General features: G+C 50.6%; 1 protein-coding gene across 4 annotated transcripts in view; it reads left to right on the top strand.

Annotated features, from left to right (window-relative positions):
* The window catches only part of VWDE (von Willebrand factor D and EGF domains), a 384,361-nt gene that overhangs the window by 168,688 nt on the left and 192,794 nt on the right, over positions 1-22,879 (top strand). For all 4 annotated transcript variants that reach the window (XM_085630788.1, XM_085630785.1, XM_085630787.1 and 1 more), the window contains exons 6-8: positions 18,900-18,989; positions 19,844-19,988; positions 21,631-21,845. In XM_085630788.1, coding sequence (XP_085486914.1) covers positions 18,900-18,989; positions 19,844-19,988; positions 21,631-21,845 — 450 coding nt within the window. The remainder of the gene's footprint in view (positions 1-18,899; positions 18,990-19,843; positions 19,989-21,630; positions 21,846-22,879) is intronic.

The raw sequence follows: 22,879 nt of genomic DNA, 5'->3' as shown, positions 1-22,879 counted from the left end.
AGAAGAAAAATAAAATGGTATTTAAAATGCTATTTTAAATGTTTCTGCTTCTCGCATTGTGAGAAAGCAGTGGGGCGATGCTCCTCCGCCCTAATGGAGGAGCCTCCCCTGCAATCACTCAGAACGGGAGTCACGGGAGCTGTCAATCGGTAACTTGGTGGTTGAATTGTAGTCTACCCTTGCAGAGTAGAAGGCTTTGGGGTCTCAGAACCCAGGCTCAACAGCTGGATTCCTTCTACCTTGCTTGGTAACTCTGGGTGCAGAGGTAACTTCACCTGTCAATCACAGGGGACAGTTTGCGCTAAAGATGCTTTTACTACAATGTCGACCTCACCAGTTTGAGGATGCAGAAACAGAGGAGCAGGGTCATTGCCGATGTCAGTTGCAGGTGGTGTGAAGTGCACTCTTGCTGTAGATGTCACTTAAGGGGTTGGTCCAGGGGCTACCAAGGGAGGTCAGGTGGCCACCCCAGGGGCTACATTTGGGTGTTTCATGCGGGTGCCAGGCCCCACTGTTTGAGCCCAAATGCCAATACTGGATCCCCCCAGTAGCATCTATAATGGGTGCCGCCTGCAGCCACAGAGCCCTCGGTAGGCAAAGTCAGGTTGATACTTCCTAACTTCCCCAGGATTGGTGCAGCACCCAGTGTACAGTTCAAAGGGAGCTGCTGAATCGCCCCAAGACCTGACTTGTCCAGAAGAGGGTGACCCCAGTGTTTCTTCGGTGTGCCATGGATCAGGAAAAGCAGGTGTGCTCATGCTTGGCACTGTGATAGTACCCAGGGTTCTACTCAGTCTTTAGAGCCTCAGTACTTTACCCAGAGGACTCATGTGCATATGGGCCCAGGCTCGTCTAAGATCTTAAAAAATGCCCCGCGTAGGTTGTGTGAAGAAGGTGCTGGTGGGTGGAGAAAAAACAGGCACTGACCTCTTCTGATGTGGTGTCCGCTTGGTGGGGGCCGAGGAGAGCACTGTTTCACCCACCAGGCTCCCCTCACATCGGGCCCAGAGCATGCCCAACAACTGACCAGCTCGAGACAAACATGGTGGGCCCACAGTCTGTGTCTCCTTGGCAAGAAGAGAGTCACCCCAGTGCTCTCACTAGGACCAACAAAGTGGGACAAGCTGTCCGAATTAGCCAAAGCACCCCTCCTCCCCCACCATCCAAGGGCCTCGAGCCAAGGCAGCCCAGAACACCGGGCAGGGGCAAGCGCAGGCAGTTACTACAAGGCCACAGGCGGGCAAGTGGATTTCATATGATAGCTGTCCACACAGGGTCATTCCGCTGGCAATATAGTTAGTCACTGCACTTAGACAGATTGCAGCCTGTGGTTGAGAACCCTGCCAGAGAGATCCCAGTGGCCACTTCTGACACTTCCTTCAAGGGCTCAGATGAGAGATTACGATTAGCAAGTTTGTTTTGGTCCACGCCTCCTGCAAGTGGTGGTCCCCATGTTCCAAGCCTCCCTAGGAAGGGGGTTAGGGGGCATGGATGCCCCCATGCAATGGGGCTCCGCCAATGCTAACCAGTGCACCCTTGTCCTCCTGTGACTCCAATCATGTCACCGTCTTGGAGCGGAGCCAAAGTGGGAGGGCAGGGTAAGTCCCAGTATTACTATGGCCCGGTTTCTCTTCGGGCAGACTCGCTCCCCTTTCTTGCCGGCAAACTTGCAATGGCTCTGCAAGGGTACAGTGGAGGCACCTCTAATCAGCCGGTGCTTACCTGCAGGCTGACATGCCGGGCGTTCACCAGAGGCATGATATTGGTCGCTTTGAGGTGGGTGCCAAGAGTCACACACTGCCCCTTGCCGCAAAGGTTGTTTGTGCACCGGCTGAGTCACCCTTTAGGAGTCCGCTGTCAATCAGGCCCAGGTCAGAGCAGGTGGGAAGCAAGCGTGTTGCCTGCACTATCTGCCCCCATCAGAAGGCCAGTCCGAACAGGAGGCGCCAGGTAGGCTACATCAGTGCATAGGTGTTCACCCCAGGTGCCCCAAGATGGCGGGTTCTTGGCTTTCATCGGCTCTTCGGAACTATTAGGCCACCAGCAAAGCTCTCTTCATGTGGTTGTAGCAGCTGAGCAGAGTTCAGTTCTCTGGAAGGGTTGGGGCCTGATCAGCCTGCCGCCGCTGCCGTCAGCAGCTCAAACAGTCTGCCATCCCCTTGTGTCAAGATGCTGGCCAACGTAGGCGCAGGCCTGGGCCCAAGTCGTAGCCGGGACTGCTGTGTTGGGTGCAAAAAAAAAAAAACCTTGAGTGAGATAGGGGAAGTCAGACACACCCACTATGATTTTGGCTCTTGAGCACGGTGCCAGTGTCTCAGATGGCACTGGAAGGCCGCAGGGGGTCCAGAGCTAAGACAGGACATGTCCTACTCCATGCTCCACTAGGCCACATCACACCTTCAGTGATTTGTAAACAGAGGTGCCCTTACACAAATAAGACCTGTGGGTGTATGCGCTGCACTGTAGGGCACCGAGGGGTATGCACTGCACTGCTTACCCTTCGGTGCCCTTACATACGTATATAAGGGCACCTAGTAGTATGTACTGGAGTGGATACCGCTTGGTGCTCTTACATATTTATGTAAGGGCACCAAGAGGTATGCACTGCACTGGAGTGGATACCCCTTGGTGCTCTTACATATTTATGTAAGGGCACCAAGGGGTATGCACTGCACTGGAGTGGATACCCCTTGGTGCTCTTACCTATTTATGTAAGGGCACCAAGGGATATGCACTGCACTGGAGTGGATATCCCTTGATGCTCTTACATATTTATATAAGGGCACCAAGGGGTATGCACTTCACTGGAGTGCACTGAATACCCATTAGTGCAATTACATACTTTTGCAGCGTGAATCTTTCTGGATTCACTATGCTGTGCATTATTCCGCTATCTTGTGGTTGGGTCCGGATTCGTAGTCTTTTCTTTGTTTTTGTTTTTTTCTGGTTTTTTTTGTAGCCCAGGTGGGCGGCGACGACCCACCATTTGGTGCACCTCCCGTGACGTCGTCGTGCTTCCTGCGGAAGTCCCACCTTTGGGGCGCCATCTTCAGATTCTTTTTTCCGCCGTTGGGTCTGGATCGTCATCGGGAAGCTCCAGAATTACAATCGAAGGAAGAAGAAAGAAAAGCGAGTTTCGTCGATAAATACTAAGAAGATATCACAGGAAAGGAAGAGATTTCATCAGGAGCGCGAAGAAAGGAGGTTCAGCGCCTTTTTCTTCGACGACCTTGGAGAATGCGCACTCAGAGGCCCTGAGCGCAATGGACAAGACGCCATTCAAGTTCTGCCCAAACTGCCACCACAAGTTCGCGCAGAAGGACCAGCATCCGGTCTGCAACCTCTGCCTACCGGTCGAACACCAGAGTAAGGACTGCAACGCCTGCTCAGCCTTCGCGCCGAAGACGCTCCGGGTGAGAGATCGGCAGAGAAGAGCCAACACCAGCATGGATGGCAAGGGTAAGGCCCCGTCGCTCTACAATCTGGGCCTCTCCACGGACGATGAGGACAACGTCGCCGAGACAGCCGAAAACTTCACGGTCGTAGAGACCGACAAGAAAAAAGAAGACGAGGTAATAGAATCGTCAAGCGCAAAACAGAAAGTACCTCGAAAACACGAGGGGGACTCGAGAAAATCAGAGTCAAAGTCCACGAAGGGAGCCCCGGCGCCGAAAACTTCGATGACCAAAGGGGGAACCATGGACAAGAGGCCGAGCGGATCCTTCAAAAAGGACTCCCTGGTGCCGAAAGACACCGAAAAGCAAGGGTCGTCGAAAACAACCCAGGAAACGGGGCGATCGACGCAGAAAGAACGGTCGACGTCGACGCAAGTTTCGTCGAAAAGACCCGCGGTCGACGCCGAAAGCATCTCCGAGATGGAGAAAAAGAAGAGGCGGCTCGAGGCTGAAATGGAGAACATCCTTCAAAGGAAGAAGGAGTTCGACGCCAAGATGAAGGAATTCAAGATTCCAACGGTTTCATCGATGGACGTCGTCGAGGTCGAGGACGAATTCGACACCGAGGGCCTGACAAGGGATCTCGAAGAGGAAGACGAGACCTATTATGACGGAGAAGCCGAGGAAGAAGACCAGCAGTCGTTCTACAGCTCGGCGCCATCTACCAGCCACGACATCGAATGGCAGGATCTCGACACCGAAAACCCGGAGGAGCCCGTGGACACGTACCCTTCGAGGCCTTCGCCACCCGACGACATCGGGGTGTACAATATGGTGGTCAGGAGCGCAGCGACAGCCTTCGGCGTCAAACTCGACGAGGAGAAGCCGAAAGCCGATTTTCTCCTCGAGACCCTGCTCCCCATCCAGACGAGGAGCCAGTTTCTCCCCATGCTACAAAGTGTGATGAATCAGGGGAGAGAAGCCTTCAAGGAACCAGCGACCTGCCGGTCGATCACGCCCAGGACAGAGAAGAAGTATAAGCACTCTTCCCTGGACCCCCCTTCCATCAAAGGTAGCGTGACCGCCGACTCAATCATAGCTTCCACGGCCAGGAGAAGGGCCAACGTACCAGCAACTTCGGGCCCACCACCTGATAAAGAGAGCAGGAGAATAGACCTCACAGGAAGAAAAGTCGAGAGGAACGCCGCAATGCACTGGCGCATGGCGAATTCCAATGCACTCCTCAATAGACACCAGTACCAGCACTGGGACGAGATGGGGAGCAAGTAAAGCACCTCCCCGAAGAATACCGCCAGAGAGCCTCACACCTGGTAGACGAGGGCAAAAACATCGCCAACTCCTGTATAAAGACGGCGTTGGACGGGGCAGAGACTTCAGCAAGACTCATGGCCATAGGGGTCACCGAGAGAAGGCATGCATGGCTAAGAATCTCGGGATTCAAACCGGAGGTGCAGAACAACATCCTTGGCACCCCCTTCAACGGAGAGACACTGTTCGGAGCAACAGTGGATGAGAAGCTCACCCAGCTGAAAAAAGAAAACGAAACGGCGAGGTCCATGGGGGCCCTACAGCTGAGGGGAATGAGGTGAGGCAATCCCTCGGAGACCCTACGGTAGGGGAGGAAGCCAGCAGGGGGCGTCGCACCAGACGTTCCAGCAGGGTCAGCAGGGTGAAAGTCTCGGGCAAGGTCAACAGAAGCAAAACTGGCAGTACCAACCTCAGGGCCAGTCCTTTCGCGGGAGAGGGAACGGACGTGGCCAGAGGAGGAGAGGGGGTGACCAGCCCTCATCAAAGTGACTCAGCACGCAAAAGGACGCCTACCCTCGACATGCCCCCAAGGGTGAGGCGCGAAACAGTAACATCGGGGGGGAGAGAAGGATCAAAAGCCTACGAGCATACAACACCAGTAGGCGGAAGACTGAGGTTCTACCTTCAGGAGTGGCGGCGTATAACCACAGACAAGTGGATACTGAACATCATGCAGTACGGGTACTGCGTAGATTTGGAGAAAAAAACGCCAAACAGAGAGCCAAAGGGAAGGCAGAGATCGGCTCAAGATCTGGACCTACTCAGAGAAGAAACACGGAAACTTCTAGAAAAGAGAGCCATAGAGGCAGTGCCGTTCAGAGAACGCAACAAGGGCGTCTACTCAAACTACTTCGTGGTCCCGAAAGTAGACGGAAACCTCAGACCCATCCTGGACCTGCGGTACCTAAACAAGTTCATCAGAACGCAAAGGTTCAAAATGACTTCGCTGCAGGAGGTACTGCCCCAAATAAGAGACGGGGACTTCATGGTCACCGTGGACCTCAAGGATGCCTACCTGCACATCCCAATAAACAGAAGACACAAGGGCCTTCTAAGGTTCAACATCGATCAGGAACACTACCAGTTCACAACCCTGGCCTTCAAGTTAAAATCGGCGCCAAGCGGGGCGTGGCTTGCCGAGCAGCGGAATGGCCGCTACCTAAGCGAGCTCCGCCGGCCGGAAGAAAATCCTACACATAATCCTGCACTTTTGGGTGGGCTGAGACCGCCGGGACCCGAAGTGGCGATAGCGCAGGTGGCGTGGGAGGCGCAGATGAAGTTCTGTGGCTCGAGAGGCTCTGGCGGACGGGATACGGCCTGGGACCCGTTGTAGCGGAGGGCGGAGCTGCCGCGATCGGAGCCTGAAGGCGGCATTGGACAAAATCGAGGCCGGGGCGCCCACGAGGCTGAAGACCCGATCGCCGAGGGCGGGCTCTCTGGCTGGGGACTCGCTGGGGGCCTGGCCGCAGGACAAGAAGCAGCACAGAACAGATTGCTGATGCCGCTGATGCCTGGAAGGTCCGAGGTGGCGGAGAAGTGCAGACCTGAGGCGGCGACTGCCTGCCCGGCGGGGTGAGTGAATCGGGCCCCGGGCTGGGTCGTGGCCCCGGGGGAAGACTGCCCGGGTGTGCTCTGGACCTGGCGAACCCGGGAGCCTCGTGGAGACGCTGCCGAGTCGGGAGGTGAGACCCCCTCCACGGTCTGGATGACGAGGTGAATGGCAGTAGTGAGCGGAGAGTGCCAACTGGGGTAACCGAACGTCAGGAGAGGCGCTGCGAGGATCGCTAGAGCGCTGCGGCATTGTGGGCCCTTATTGCCGGGACGAGAGGCTGCGGAGCCGCGCCCGTGGCACTCGAGGAGAGTGAGGAGCAGCCCGCGGACTCGAAAGGTGCCGGGAGGTCGGGGATATTGGTGCGAAGCCGGGGATACTACTGCGGAGGCTGGTGGCGGCCGCTGCCTGATTGAGGTGATAGGTGCTGGAGTTGCCCCGCTGGCAGAGGAAGATAGCTGCGCTGTACTGGCTGGGGACATCCGGAGGCAGCTGTGGAGCTGCTGGTCTGTCCTAGAGACACATTAGGAGGTCCAATCTATCCCCTCTGGACTCTGATCTGCCCGGCACGAACTCACGCTTGGTCAGCGGGGAGCGGGAGGCCTGGCGGTTGGAGCGAGGATCCTGCGGTGGTAGCCATGGGGAAACATGATGCCAAGCAATCGAAGATCACCTTCGAAAGTAAGCGGGCAACGCGACAGATAGACGCCGGTGCTGGGGCGCAGGCGGAGAGCAGGCATGAGCCAGATGTGGAGGATCAAGGGGAGGACCTGAGGACTCTCATGCTTGAGATGCGATCCAGCCTCCGCAACATAGACACCAAGTTAGATACCCTCACGACGCAGCTTGAATCGGTAAAGGCGCAGCTTGAATCGGTAAAGGCGCAGGTTTCCACACACGAAACACGACTGGACTCGCTGGACGGACGAGCGGCGGACTTTCACTTTCCAGGTCGAGACTAAGGAACAGCTCCTACACATGGACAAGCTGCTGGGCATCATCAGAGCGAAGAACGATGACTTAGAGGCTCGGTCGAGGCGGAGCAACCTCCGAGTCACGGGAATACCGGAGACGACCGCTATTTCCAAAATGGAGACGTACATCACGGGGCTGCTGCACGAGCTGTTTGACCCGCACCTGTCCTCGGTCTTTGTGGTGGAGAGGGAGCACAGGTCGCTGGGCCAGAAACCGCCGGTTGGGGCGCCTCCGCGACCCATTATTGCTAAGCTTCTTAACTACCAGGACAGGGACACCATCCTGAGGCTCTCGAGGGAGAAAGGACAGATCACGCACCAAGGAAACTCAATATCCTTCTATCCAGACTTTACTCCGGCGGTGCAGGCGGCGCGGAGAGAATTTGCACCGGCGAAGAGACTTCTCCTTCAGGCACAGATACCATATTCCTTGCTGTACCCAGCGAAACTTAAGGTGGCATTCGAGGGCACCACTCACTTCTTCACGGATGCTAAGGCGGCGATGAAGTTTGCCAAGCATGTGGGCGGGAAGAAGGCCAAACGCCAGACTGGAGAAGCGGAGGCGGCGGCTGGACACCTGAGTGACGATAACTGATATGGGTATCTTATGAATGGGAATTGTACTGACTGCATCTGCCCCTTGGCGCCGCCTGTGCAGGACGATTGTGGACACAGGTTTCTATTCGGATAAGTACTAGTTGCGCTACTGCGTGCCCTTCTCCTGTGTATATGTCCTAGGGCGGTCCAAGCTACCTGCAGAACTTCTGGCCACCCTGTTCTAACCGGGGTTAGTTGCTGGCGCAGACACGTCCCAAAGGGAAGGTTCCCAAATCTGTTGACTGTTCCTGGTTCCGAGATGGGTACTACACAACCTGATTGGGGGGTTGGAGTGGGTGGGGGGTGGACGGGGGGGTGTTTTTGGTTTGACAATTGGTTCCAGCGTATAGATAATCTGCTATGTGGTTGCTACAGTGCATGGGATATGTGGATGATGAGGGGTGTACCGTTTTACAATAGACATGGCCCAAAGGTTACCTGAAGCTATAAACTGTGTAACATGGAATGTGCGGGGTCTGAATGACTGTCGGAAGGCCAGACTAGTGCATGCATACTTAGTACGTCACAATATAGATATTTGCTTGCTCCAGGAGACGCACTTGAGCGCCTCTTCATCTCCCCGGCTTCGGCACGCCCGCTGGGGTCATGTGTATTCAGCTACCTATTCAACTTATGCCCGGGGCGTGGCAGTTTTGGTTAGGCGTTGGTTGGACTGGCGGGAGGAAATGTCACTGTGCGATCCCGATGGAAGATATGTATTAGCCCGGGGACTCTTATGTGGGACACCGGTCACAATTGTGGCTATTTACGGACCGAATGTTGACTCCCCTGGTTTCTTCCAAGAGGTTTGGGCGAGGGTGCGGGCGGCTGGATGCAATACCGTTCTCTGGGGCGGGGATTTTAATGCGGTGCTGGATGATGCTCTTGACAGACAGGGTACCGCCCGTAGCCTCCACCTTGCGGCGGGTGCTGCTCTGGGGGCGATTATTGAGGAGGAGGGCTTGGTTGATGTGTGGAGGGATAGGCATGTCGGGTTGCGAGAGGGTACCTGTATAACTGACCATCGCTGTGCCTGGTCTCGGTTGGACTACTGGCTGCTCTCAAGGGATGCGGCTCTATGGGCGGTGGAGGCCGAGCACCTGCCGCGCTCGCTTTCTGACCATGCACCGTGCCTGTTGCGGCTGTCGTTGCTGGATCGGCTTCCGCGTGGCTTCGCATGGCGACTGCCGCGGCATGCTCTGCTTGATGAGGCATTTAAGGAGGAGATACGGGAGGACATTATAGACTACTTTGCGCTAAATACTGGCTCGGTGGATTCGGTGGCGTCCCTGTGGGAGGCATTCAAAGTGGTTATTAGAGGACAGTGTTTTGCGAGACAGGCCGGGGTACTAAAAGCCATAACGGGTACACGCGCGCCACTGGAGGCAGACATAAGAGGTCTGGAACAGCGCTTTTATGCCTCAAACACTACTGAAGTCCTGGGTATGCTGAAAACCAAGATTTTAGAGTATGATGCGGAGGCGCAGCGGGAGGTTAAGTTTCTGGGCAAACATGCGGAGGTCAGGAGGTACGGCGAAGGGGATAGGCCGGGGCGTACGCTGGCGGGTCTGCTGAGACCGTCCAGATCTGCGACATTCGTCCATGAGGTGCGCTCACACACTGGGGACCCGATCAGGGGACAAGCGGACATCCTTAATGCCTTCTCGGGCTTCTACTCCGGGTTGTACACGGCCGCCCAGGGGGAATGCCCTGAAGGGCTGGACTCCTTTCTGGAGTCCATTGCGCTGGTCTGGTTCAACAACAAACATCGGGAATACATGGACCTTCCGATTACGGCCGACGATGTGGCCCAGGTGATTAAAAGTCTGCCCTTAGACAAGGCCCCTGGCCCAGACGGCCTGACCACGGCCTTTTACAAGACGTACGTGGAGGAACTGGCTCCCAGGTTGTTGGCTGTATACGAGGAGGCCCTGCAGGTGGGAATACTGCCCAAATCAATGCGGGAAGCGTCGATCATTACCCTTTTAAAACCGGATAAACCAAGGGACGAGATGGGCTCCTACAGGTCCCTCTCCCTCATAAATGTGGATGTGAAAATATTGGCCAAACTGCTTGCTAATAGAATACAACCTATGCTGCCCCTGATAGCCTTGCCGGACCAGTCTGGGTTCATCACAGGGCGGTCCACGTCCCATAATCTCCGTACGATTTTCCCTATTCTACACTACCTACACCCGGACGTGCGAGCTGCGGTGGTTTTCTTGGATGCCACCAAAGCATTTCACACTCTGGAATGGCCATATCTCTTCGCAATACTGAATCGTATAGGGTTTAGCCAGCTTCTAATCAACAAAATACGACTGCTGTATACCATGCCCTGCGCCAGAGTTAGAGTGAACGGAATGATTTCGGATCCCTTCCCGATTTCGCGGGGCACGAGGCAGGGGTGCCCGCTGTCCCCGTTGCTTTTTGCTATTGCAATGGAGCCGCTGGCGGCCCGCATCCGGCAGCACCACACGGCGCGCGGAATAGGCCTTAGCTCACGGAGTCTGCTGATATCCCTGTATGCCGACGATGTAACGCTTTATCTCACGAAGCCAGAAGAGAACTTGGACATCGTCCTGCGCGAATTCATCCGCTTTGAAGGGCTGGCCGGTATAGCGGTCAATTGGTCAAAATCAGTGGTCTTTCCATTGACGGAGACTACTCCGAGGGTGCAATCAGAGTACCCCTTACGGTGGGAAACGGGCGCTGTGAAATATCTCGGCATTTGGGTGAGTCGAGTGTCTCAGGACATTTGGACGCTAAATTTTGGAAGAGCTGTCGCGTGGCTGGAGGAAAGGGTAAAGATATGGGTGAGGCTCCCTTTATCCCTGCCGGGCAGGATAGCCCTGGTCAGGATGGTGGTTCTGCCGAAATTCTTATATCTGTTCGCGAATATACCGCTCCCTTTGACGTCACATTTTTTCTCAACTCTGCGTTCGCACATACTGGAGCTGGTGTGGGCTGGGGGCCAGGCGCGAGCATCCTGGGACGTGCTGACCTTGCCATTGAACCAGGGTGGGTTAGGGGCGCCAGACATGCGCTTGTATGCCCTGTGCGCACAGGCCCAATATTTGCACTATTGGGTGCACCCGACGCCTTTCCAGCCGCATGTGGCAGTAGAACAGGACACCGTGGCGCCGGTACCGCTCGGGGTGGCCGTTTGTGCGAAGGCGCGCCGTCCCGGGGGGGATGTGGACACCGCGGAGATGCTGCATTGGGTCTGGGTGGAACTTAGGTGAAGAGCGGGAGTGCCGCTCCTGTATGCCCCGTCCCTGGCCCTAGAGCGAAACCCACTACTACCTTGTATTGAAGACGGAGTTAGCCCAACTCTGCTACGGAAGATGCACCTACACACGTTTGCGGACCTCTTTCCAGAGGATACCTTCATGAAGCCGCCGGTGGCAGGGGAGGGGCAGGCGGTGCATTTTTCGGAACTATTCTTATATCATAAACTGCGGGAGACCTGCAGGGCGTTGAGCGTGGACTTCCCGGCGCCCCCCCCGGTGTTTCAGGTGTTGGAGGGGGTGATGGGCTCCGCATCTCCTCAGAGATTAGTCACCAGGCTGTATAAGTCCATGCAGAATGTGGAGCAGGAGGTCCCACCTCGGTCCCTACAGCACTGGAATGTGGAGCTTGACTCTCCCCTATCGGAGGAACAGTGGACATTCTGCTGTGGGCAGCTCGCTGAGCTCTCCCCGAATTACAAACTGAGGTTTATACACTTCAAGTATCTACATCGATACTATAGAACACCGATCGCCTTACATAGAATGGGCTTGAAAGGGGATGCTGGTTGTTGGAGGTGCGGGGGTGAGCCTGCATCCTTTTTGCATATGGCATGGTCCTGCCCAAAGCTTGCGGAATACTGGTCTCAGGTATTCACTCTGGTAAATCAGATATTGGGCCGCGCTGATGCCCCATCCCCTGAGTTGGGAATTTTAGGCTATGTTAAGGGCACACCACATAAAGCACGTAAACTGCATGCCATGCTTCTTCTGTTTGCGAAGCGGCAGGTGGCAATACACTGGGGTAGGAGCCGTGTGCCCACGGTGAAGGGATGGCTGGCGGATGTGACCTATGGCCAGGTGCAGCTGAGTGCCTTCTGGGATTTGATGCCATCGGCCTCACGCCCGCGGGATATCTGGGAACCATTTATAGGGTGGGCTCGGGAACGTCACGAAATAGCTGAGGAGAGTGCTGCATTAGATGGGTGACACGAGCTGCGGGATGGATGTAGTGGCAGGTCTGCTCTGACCCTGAGATGTTGGGTTCCTTAAAGGTGGGTTGTACGAATTGACAGAAACACCCTAAGATGTTATTGTATATACGCGACTGCGTTGGCATGTATTACAAATGTACTGCAGATATAAAATTGCTGGCATGTGTTGTTGGTTAACAGTTGTAAAGCTATGCTAACTTTAATAAAAACTTAACAAAAAAAAAAAAAAAATCGGCGCCAAGGGTTTTTACAAAATGCCTGTCGGCGGTCGCGGCCCACCTATGAAGGAAGGGAATACACGTCTACCCCTACTTAGACGACTGGCTGGTCAAGGCAAACTCACGCGAGAAGTGTGAGAGGCACGCAAAACACATAACAGACACTCTCACGAATCTGGGGTTCTCGATTCACTGGGGGAAGTCATCGCTGGAACCGGAGCAGGTGAAGATTTTCCTTGTGGCAAAAATCAACTCCCTGAACAGTACAGTGGTGCCCAACGACAGGAGGACAGATGCCCTGCTGAAGGAGACGCGGCTCTACCAGAAGGGGCGAGCTCTGACAGTGAGGTCAGTGAGCAAGATGATGGGGATGATGGCGTCGTGTATCCAGCTGGTGCCGAATGTACGCCTGCACATGAGACCATTCCAGGAATGGCTACAACAGCAATGGTCACAAGCAAACGGAAGTTGGGAGGATCTAGTGGTTGTTACGCACGCAGTGCAGGAGGAGATAACTTGGTGGAACAGAGACAAAATGACAGCAGGGAGAAGCCTGACACCACCAAACCCAACAATGACCATTACCACGGACGCATCGCAAAAGGGGTGGGGAGCGCACATGGACAACCTCAGAGTGAGGGGTCTGTGGGCTCCAGCAGATGCGGTTCGCCAGATCAATTACCTCGAGTTGAAAACAATCCTGCTAGCCCTGAAGGCATTCCAGAGGCACCTGTACAACCAGAGGGTGTTGGTTCAAACGGACAACACCACGGCAATGTTCTACATCAACAAACAGGGGGGGACACAGTCGTTACCTCTCTCCTCTCTGGCTCAGGAGATTTGGAGATGGGCCATACCTCTCAGGATAGATCTACTGGCAATTCACCTACCAGGGAAGGACAATGTGGAGGCAGACTGGCTAAGCAGGCAGACCTCGGCATCGCACGAGTGGGAGCTCAATGGCCAGGAAACGGAGAAGCTTTTCCGGAGATGGGGAACTCCCACAATAGACCTATTTGCAACACGCCAAAATGCAAAATGCCAAAGCTTCGCGTCCAGGCAACCAGATCAGAAATCCCAGGGAAATGCCCTATGGATAAGCTGGTCGAGGACATTTGCCTATGCCTTTCCACCGATACCTCTGTTGCACAGAGTGCTCGACAAGTGCAGAACCAGCAACATGACTCTGATCCTAGTGGCTCCGCAGTGGGCAAGGCAGACATGGTTCTCACAAATTCAAGAAATGGCACAAGGCAATCCATACAGGTTCGAGAGGAGAAAGGACCTGCTCTCAATGCAAAACGGAGAGGTCCTGCATCCGGAGCCAGAGACCCTCAACCTGGCGGCATGGCTCCTGAAGACCTAGAGTTCGCACACCTAAGATTGCCGCCAAGCACTATGCGAGTGCTACGGGAGGCAAGGAAACCAACTACACGAAAATGCTACAGCGCAAAATGGAAGAGGTTCAATGTGTGGTGCAGGAAGAAGGGCCTGCAAAACAGAATGACAAGAGACTCAACAGTACTGAGGTACCTCACACACCTTCTAAAGAGTAACCTCTGCTCGAGCTCCCTAAGGGTACACCTAGCGGCGATCGTTGCATACACCAGAGGTGAAAAGGGTGGACGTTTCTTCACTTCGCAGGTGGTGAAGTGATTCATGGAAGGAGCAAAGAGAATGGCCCCTCCGAAAAGGTTGCCGCCGCCGGCATGGAATCTAAACGTAGTTCTGACGGAGCTCATGAAGGCACCGTTTGAACCCATTCACAAGGCCACACTACAAATGTTGACGATGAAAACGGCCTTTCTAGTGGCCATCACCTCACTACGCAGAGTGAGCGAGCTTCAAGCACTAACGCTACAGGAACCCTACATTCAGATTCACAAGGACAGGGTAGTCCTGAGGACGGACCCACACTTCATGCCCAAAGTGGTGTCGGCGTTCCACATGAATCAGAGTATTCAGATACCAAGTTTCTTCCAAAACCCGACTTCAAACGCAGAAGAGGCCCTGCACACCCTCGACGCAAGAAGAGCGGTGATGCACTACATTGAGAGAACCAAGGATCTCAGGAAGTCGAAGCAGCTGTTTGTGTCCTTCGCCTCTAGCTTCATGGGTAGGCCAGTGACTAAGGGCACCATCGCTAGATGGATTGCCCTCACTATTCAATTCTGCCACAAACAGGCTGGACAGGAGCTAGCGGAAGGGCCTCAGGCTCACTCCACAAGGAAGAAGGGGGCCACCGTTGCCTTCCTGGTGAACACGCCCATCCAGGACATTTGTCTCGCGGCAACTTGGGCATCTGTGCACACGTTCACGAAACACTACTGCGTGGACATTCAGATGAACAAGGAAGCACAGGTTGGACAGAAGGTGCTTCAACACATTTTTAACGACCAACGCTCATCTACCACCCAGCCGCCACAAAATTAGGAAAACCGCTACAAAGTCTATGCACAGCATAGTGAATCCAGAAAGATTCACGCTGCAAAACGAATAGTTTCTTACCTGTCGGTGTAGTTTTGCAGCTTGAAGATCTTTCTGGATTCACTAGCGAACCCACCCACCTCCGCCAGGAAGATGAGGCTGGAGGAAGAGGGGGTAAAATGGGAAAGATCAAAATGAATGAAAACGTACAGGAAAATGGACAAGAAAGATTAATCAATCGCCTAGGGTTTAAAAAAAAAAAAAAAAAGGGAAAGGAAAAGGAAAAAAGAACCCGAAGATGGCGCCCCAAAGGTGGGACTTCCGCAGGAAGCATGACGACGTCACGGGAGGTGCACCAAATGGTGGGTCGTCGCCGCCCACCTGGGCTACAAAAAAACAAAAAAACAAAAAACAAAGAAAAGACTACGAATCCGGACCCAACCACAAGATCGCGGAATAATGCACAGCATAGTGAATCCAGAAAGATCTTCAAGCTGCAAAACTACACCGACAGGTAAGAAACTATTCGTTATGTAAGGACACCAAGAGGTATGCACTGCACATTGCAGTGCCCACTCTGCACCGTGGCGGAATTCCACATATGTAATTCTGCAGAATTAAACTCTGCCAATTCTTCTCATCCCTAATTCTGACAGTCCACCTCTATACACCTCCAAGCAGCTTCATTACTACAGATCCTTACATTAGAGATTCTGAGAGCAAAGATTTAAAACATGCTTTACCCTAAGAAATCAAATTATGCCTTATCTTATGTCTTATCGTGCACATATCCCACAGGGATTGAACTCACGCAGCAAACTAATACATAAACTGAATTTTGCTACACTATACCAGATTTAAAGTCTCGCTGAATAGTAATAAAACATACTCGTTATATTGCTGCATTGTATGTGGTTAATCCCGGTGAGGTGTGTATAGAGCTTGGTTGTGCCATTGTTGTGCTGTATGTTTGAAATAACTGCTATCAATCAATCAGGGATTTGTGAAGCGCACTACTCATGCGTGCAGCTCTCAAGGCGCTGGGGGGAGTGTGTGCAGCTCTGAATCAGCCAAAGAGCCAGGTCTTGAGGCTCTTCCTGACGGTGTGCAGAGTGGGGGAACGTCTGATGTTCAGTGGGAGTTCGTTCCAGGTTTTTGCCGCGATGTAAGAGTAGGTTCTTCCACCCATTCTGGCTCTGCGGATGTGCGTGGTGTCGGCAAGTGTGAGGTCGGCGGAGCAGAGTTTTCTCTTGGGTGCGAGGAAGGAGACTTTCATTGAGGTATTGGGGTCGGTATTTTGGAGGGACTTGTAGGCATGAGTGAGTAGCTTGAAGGTCACTCTCCTCTTGACGGGAAGCCAGTGGAGGTCTCGTAGGTGCTGGGTGATGTGTTCATGTCGTGGGATGCCAAGGACGAGCCTGGCAGTGGTGTTCTGGATGGTCTGGAGTTTCCAGAGCAGGGATTTGTTGATTCCGGCAAAGAGGGCGTTTCTGTAGTCCAGTCTGCTTGTTATGAGTGCATGAGTGATGGTATTTCTGGATTCGGGGGGGGATCCACTTGAAGGTCTTGTGAAGGATGCGGAGGGTGTTGAAGCTCGTGGAGTAGGTAGTGTTGATCTGTTGGGTCATGGTGAGGGAGGAGTTGAGTATGATGCCAAGGTTCCGGGCGTGGTTCGTGGGGGTGGGGGGTTGGCTAGGGCGGTGGGCCATCAGGTGTTGTCCCATGCTGAGGGGTTGGGGCCGAGGACGAGTTACACCGAGAGTAAACAATTTCAGTATAGCTGCACAGAAAGTTACATTATCCCTTTGCAGTATATGTACTGGGGTGGGTATGCATCTTTACTAACTAGTGCAGCAGTGACATAACATAAATATTTGTAAAGTGCACGTTCACCCCCAAAGGGGACTCTTGGTGCTGTATAACAGATGTTTATTGTTACTCAACTCAATGGTACTCATTTTATCGACCTCAGAAAGGATGAAAGGCTGAGTGGACCCGCCGGGGATCGAATCTGTGATCATGAGGTCGGTCACAGGCCCCTGCAGTGGATGCATTAGTCCACTGAGCCACCAGACCTGGCCAGTATTGGCTACAAGTGTGATGTATGTGGCAGGTATGTATCTACAGCAGTGTAAGGGCCTTCAGGTGCAGTTGAGATGATATTGTGGTCGTGAGATAATGGTGGCATTCGTACCCCTGGCCTGACTAGCAGTATACATATTATGCAGTGCACAGGGGCTTAAATCCCCACTGTTTAGCTCAGGTTGCATCAGAAACTATATGAGATTAAACAGAGGTGTATCGTTTTCTAATTTATAACATTGGCAGTGGGAAAACGAAAGGGTCTGGGTTATAAATGACAATAAATAGTAGATCTTTTTTTTCTTTGAAAAGCCTTGTGCAAACATGTAATACAAAAATTACGAGCACATTAATAAGCTTAATTATAACCTTATCAATTATTTAAACACATGGCTGCACTGAATGATAACAGGGGAAGTAATTTTCTTTTCAACGTAGCCTAATATGCAAGTAAAAAAGATACCCTGTTCATGCTGCGAAGCTCTTAAGTGTTCATGATGCCCGTGCTACACATGGGCGGTCTGTGAGCTCAGCGCCAGATTATTGCTGGTCGTAATACTTCAGCTGACTTTCATGTTGTAATAACCCGTTAAACTCAGTTGACCCAGAAAGCAGACTAGATTGGTTAAAATAGGAGTCTGGGGTCCCCTTTACACACACACTTGGAGATCACGATGTATACCATAAATTTGTTATTCTTGGCGCTTTGGTTAGAAATACAAATCATGTTAAACGTGTTTGCGGACAAATTAAGTTTAAGTGCTGTTAGGAACTTTTCCATCTAAAAAAATAAATGACGGAGCGTTTCTGCCACCTTAGACTGCCCTTTTCCAAGGAAGTAGTTAAAGTGTGTGTTGGTATTATATATCCTGAACCTAGCGCGAACACTGCAAATCAAAGGGGGCGGAAGGGACCCTTCCCATACCTTTGGTTGGCCTTGCAAGCACCCGTCTCCCCAGTGGTGTAATGAAACTTGATGCCCCCCTGCAAAGTGCATGCAGTGGGCCCCCCACGATCTGGAGACAGTCCAAAGCTCTCTGGCCAGGGACCTGCCAATGCCGGAGGGAGCCCACTGAGCTCGGGGGCCTTCCGCATCTCGGGGACTGCAAGGTCTTTTGTTACCCCAATGTGTCTCCCCAATGGAGACAGGGGATCACAGTCACCCCCCAACAAAGAGAATAGGGGCCCAAGAAGCTCACAAGGCCCTCCACAACATTAGACCAGAATACCTCAACAACCGAAGTCTCTCCTTCCACACCCCAAGAGAAACCTCTGCTCAGCTGACCTCTCCCTGGCCACCGTCCCACGCTTCTACAGGACCAGAGCTGGTGGAAAGTCCTTCCCCTACCTTTCAGCCAAGACCTGGAACGACCTACCCCTCCTCTTCCAACAAAGACCTACACTGCTGCAGTTCAGGAAAGACCTGGCTCTTCAGATGACCCCAACAGAGCTGCACCTCCCATCCCCCCCTTACAGCCTTAAGAAGAACCTAACCGGTGAAAAGTGTGCTTTACAAAGCCCTGATTGATTGATTGATTGATCTCTGGGTTCCCAATGGCAGTGGTCTCGCTCCCGTTCCCTGCGTGTGGGGGAGTGGGAAGGCCACCGCACATGAAGCACCATGCACAAGGCTTAGGCAGGGTAAGATTATAAAATGTTGAGTCAAGTGTTCATGCTGGGTTAGTGCTTAATTTGTAAATGAATGAGTCCTGGTAGCCAGAGCTCTTCTCGGGTGCCCTATCTGTTCATTAAAGAATTTCTACACTCATTCATAGATTGTACATTGCAACAAGGTTTAAAAAAAATTTTGATCCTTTTACTTTTTAATTCTTGAATCAATTTTTCTTGCCTCCATTATGTTTGTTGTATGCGTGCTTTCCAGAATAATTTACAGATACCTTACCCAAGGTTGCCAACTCATTTCAAAATGTTATTGTGAATGACACGCAAATGCACACACTGATGTTGTTTTAATTGAAACACAACTAGCCGTTTAGAAAAAACTTAAATTACACTTTTTTTTTGTTAAAAATATTGACTGCAATTGAAGCCACGAGAACCTAACCATTTTTAATTGCTGATTATTTGCTTTTTGTTTTCCAGATTTTTTGCAGTTGTTCAAGCTTTTTCCTGGAACAGCCAGAATTTCAAAGTCAGAGTATAGAAAGCAATGAATTCTTTGCAGGTGTCAAGGTAAAGACGATTATTCTGAAATCAGGGTCCAAAAAAGTCTCACATGATGGTGAAATTATCTTGTTAATTGTGTGCCACATCTGTGCAAGATTTGTGTCAGCTGGGTCTACAAAGGAAGAATAGAGACCTTAGTCAAACACCAGTATTGTGCAACTTCTACAAAAAGTACATAAAGTTTCATTAAAACACAAGGCCTTTTCATCTTAGGTCTCTTTTGTTTTCTTCCTGTCATTTCTGTATCTCAATTTTCTTTTCTGCTAAAATAGAATTATTTCTGGATTGATTTACTATTACCATTATATAAAACCATTCTTCTCTGGAGGTTATATATTAAAAAAAAAAGTATTGCTTTCTTTGTGAAGGGGTAGCATTTGCATCTCGCCAATTGCATGAGCTTTTCACTTCAAGAATAGTACTTTCCTTTTGAAATTTGTCAAATTCAGGGTGTTCCTGTCAGTGTCCCCTCCAAGACCACTTCTGGTTGCCATCAGGTTTCCATATTCAAGCTCTATATTTTGTTTCATTTTTTGATGCAAGATTTCAAACATATAGTGGAGATAAAATAATCAATATCTGGTAATCAGGGAAGCTTAATAGCTTCCACTTCTTCTGTAAACCAAACGTTTGGAAGAGAAAAAGTGGTGCCACTGTCTGAAAGTCCCTCTGCCAACATCAGTCTGAATCCTATTTTGTATTGTTCAGAACATTCCTTTTCATGAGAGTGTGCAAAATGCACAAATCAACAGTTAAATCAGTGGCTTTTGCATGTGCAGTTCTGTGTTATTGTTTCTTCAACTTGTCATCTAAGAAAACAACATTCAGATGATGCATTTTCCTTCAACTATTTTTTTAAGTTGATCCCTGAATCGATTAGTATTTCCGAAGATGGACGAGAGTACAGACTGAACATTGAAAGTACCGTGCCCATTCCTTGCTCGGACATCAGCCAGGCGGACCACCACTGCGGGGTCTTGCTAAAGCTTCAAACAGTCAACGAAGGTACATTACAGGAGCATCCGGTTTGATCATCACAAACTGTTTTCTTCAGACCAAAGAAACACTCACTTGTGTTGCTCAATATATAGCTGTATTTCAGGGCATGTTTTCATCGGTACTATTATGGAGCTAAAGTTGGTTGATGGGAACCCTTCACCATGTGTTGATAAGATAACCCAATGGACTGCTATGTCCATTGCTGAGTTATTTATGTAAACTGAAGGTTACAGGTTCGAATCCGGTCTGTCACTCAGGCCATCATTCCGAGTTTTTGAGAGTGGAGCAGTTATTTATTGCACCGGATAACTACCTTGGGGCACATTATTGATCAGGTGTGCTGATTAGCTGGTTTGACCTGCCAAAATTTAATGAAGTGTTAGATATTTAATGCACACAGTAATTACCCGATGAGGTAAATACCATCCAACTTGGAATTTCAATCCTTGCGCAAACACAGTTTCCACATGGGTTGGACAAATGTGATTAACTTGTAATCTGGCCCACAGTCTTTTTTTCTACCTAGGTAGATAAAACCAATCCTGCATGTAATAATTTAGAGCTTGATTAGGAGTATGGAGGTCCACCCTATTACAAGATGGGTGGTCGGACCACCATGGGAACGCCGCAACCAAGAAGGATCAGAGATCCCCGGCAGTGTTGCAGTGGTATTGAGGCTGCAATATGCATGGTGGTGCTGCTGCTGCACTGCCAAGCATATTATGAGTTTCCTCTCTGCCATGGTTTTCAAAAACTGTGGCAGAGAGGAAACAAAGGGGGCCCTACAGGTCCCCCTGTTGCCTCAGGGCCATGGGGTGCATGCAGCGGGGCACGTTGTCGTCCCCCCCCCCCATGTGTGCATGCACCCTAGTTTCCTGTACAGCATAGACTGCAGAGTCCAAGCTGTGCAGGAACTGCCTTTGATGCTCCCATTGCAGTGGCCTTTTTCAGAGGCACTGTGCTCACAGAACTTTGTGCTAGCGTGGCGGCCCACTCCCACACCGCCAAAGTCGTAATCAGGCCCTTCATGTTTACAGACTGTTCAAATGGTAGAGCGCACTAGTTAATTTTATTATCACCAGTTCATTCTACAAGTTTATTAATCAAGCATATAAAAACTACAGCACTGGCAAGTTCTGCTGCCTATAGGTGCTGAAAGTTGGACCTGTTTGTATTTTTCAACAGCAGTATGGCCCCAATTTAAACATACTTTACATACCTAACTTGTGCAGTCCGCAAGTTCAAATTCCAGATTGCAATTGTTAAAATGTATTTCTGCCGACTTTTAGGCATGCACATTAAGCTTGCAACCGTTTGGAAATGCAAAAGTACATCATTTATTCTATAGTGGTAAAAAGAGGGGTCACAGGTGTGACTAAGAGATTGGGCACTGGGGTTTGGTAAACAAACTGCATTTATTTGTAGTGCCAAGAGGTTGGGATGACTGTCAACCTAGGAAAAAGACCAATCATTTTGGGATGTATTCTACCTTAACCATAGCCCAGCAGGTTATCCACTAGCAGGAAACCTAGGGAGATGGTTACATTCAGTTTTTTTTTATATTTCCTTTCATAAGATTATGTGGAAGTGTTTATTGCCATAAATTGCTCTTGAATGATGAGATCACTCTGCTTTTTCTTTCAAACAGACGAAGAGCAACTGGACCTAAATCTGGCTCTTTCTTCTTGTCAAGTGGCTCTCCGACAAATGTCTTGCCGTAACGCCACCTGCAGCCATGCTAGTCTCCATTTCACTGCTGTGACAGACTTCACTCGAGATGGGGACCGAGCGACCAATATCTTGGTGGAACCAATTGTTAGTGATAACTTCCTCTGGAATGGATATGCCCCAAAAGGAATACAGGTTGGCAATGGTTAACAAATGTGCTCCATATAACTGATGTGATTAGATACATTTATGTCATTTTTGTTACTTTAACATCCAAGAGTATCATTAATTCATTGAATTGATATTAGAGATTCATGGACATTGTGAGAACCTTTGTAATGGACGTGTGATGTAATGAATAAATTCAAATGAAAAAGATGTGGAAGATAAATCTTCCTTGGACCACTGAAAGACACGCTTTCTGTCACAGACTATGATTTTCATCAATATAAATTAGAAATCACTTCAATGTTCCCCAAGTTTTTTAACCAACACTCAAATTGAACGTCCAGGAATTAAAAACCATGACAAGTCAATGTACGCATACTCCCAAATATAATCAATATTTCTGCATTTATGATGAGTCTAAGGCAAATTACAAAAATCTAAAGCTACAAATACATTTACTAAAGATACCTCAGAGCTCTTCCGGTGCAAATAAATATGTAAGGTGTTAAGGGACTTGCATCCTTCATATATTTATAGTAAACAATCAAACATCCGCTACAAGACTTTAAAATATTTTCGAACAATATTGTTATCAGATCTTATCTTATCTTGACTTATAAAGCGCATAGCTACCCTAAGGCTTCCCATCACTGTGAGAGTCGTAGCTAGTGCCTATGGGACTACAGAATGCCTAAATGTGCTTGGGGAATAACCAAGTTTTAAGACGCTTTCTCTATGTGACTTTGTCCAACTCCATCCTCGGACTGATTGGCATTGAGTGCCACAGTTTGGGGGAGAGGTAAGCAAACAATCTTACACCCCATTTGGCCTTATAGATCCATGGGACTGTCAAAAGACCCATGTGAGAGGATCTTAATGTCCTGTTCAGGACATAGCAGGTCAATAGGGCTCTGCTCATATGAGGGCCTTTGCCATTTACCACCCTGTTTATAAGACACAACGCCTTGAATTTGATTCTCTGCTTCATGGGAAGCCATTGTACGGAGGACAAGGCTTTTTTAGCAGAACACTTTTTAGGTATTATATAAATTATTCTGGCC

Source organism: Triturus cristatus, chromosome 10, assembly GCF_964204655.1.
Source record: "Triturus cristatus chromosome 10, aTriCri1.1, whole genome shotgun sequence".
Taxonomy (NCBI): domain Eukaryota; kingdom Metazoa; phylum Chordata; class Amphibia; order Caudata; family Salamandridae; genus Triturus; species Triturus cristatus.
This window is presented reverse-complemented; position numbering and strand designations above follow the sequence as displayed.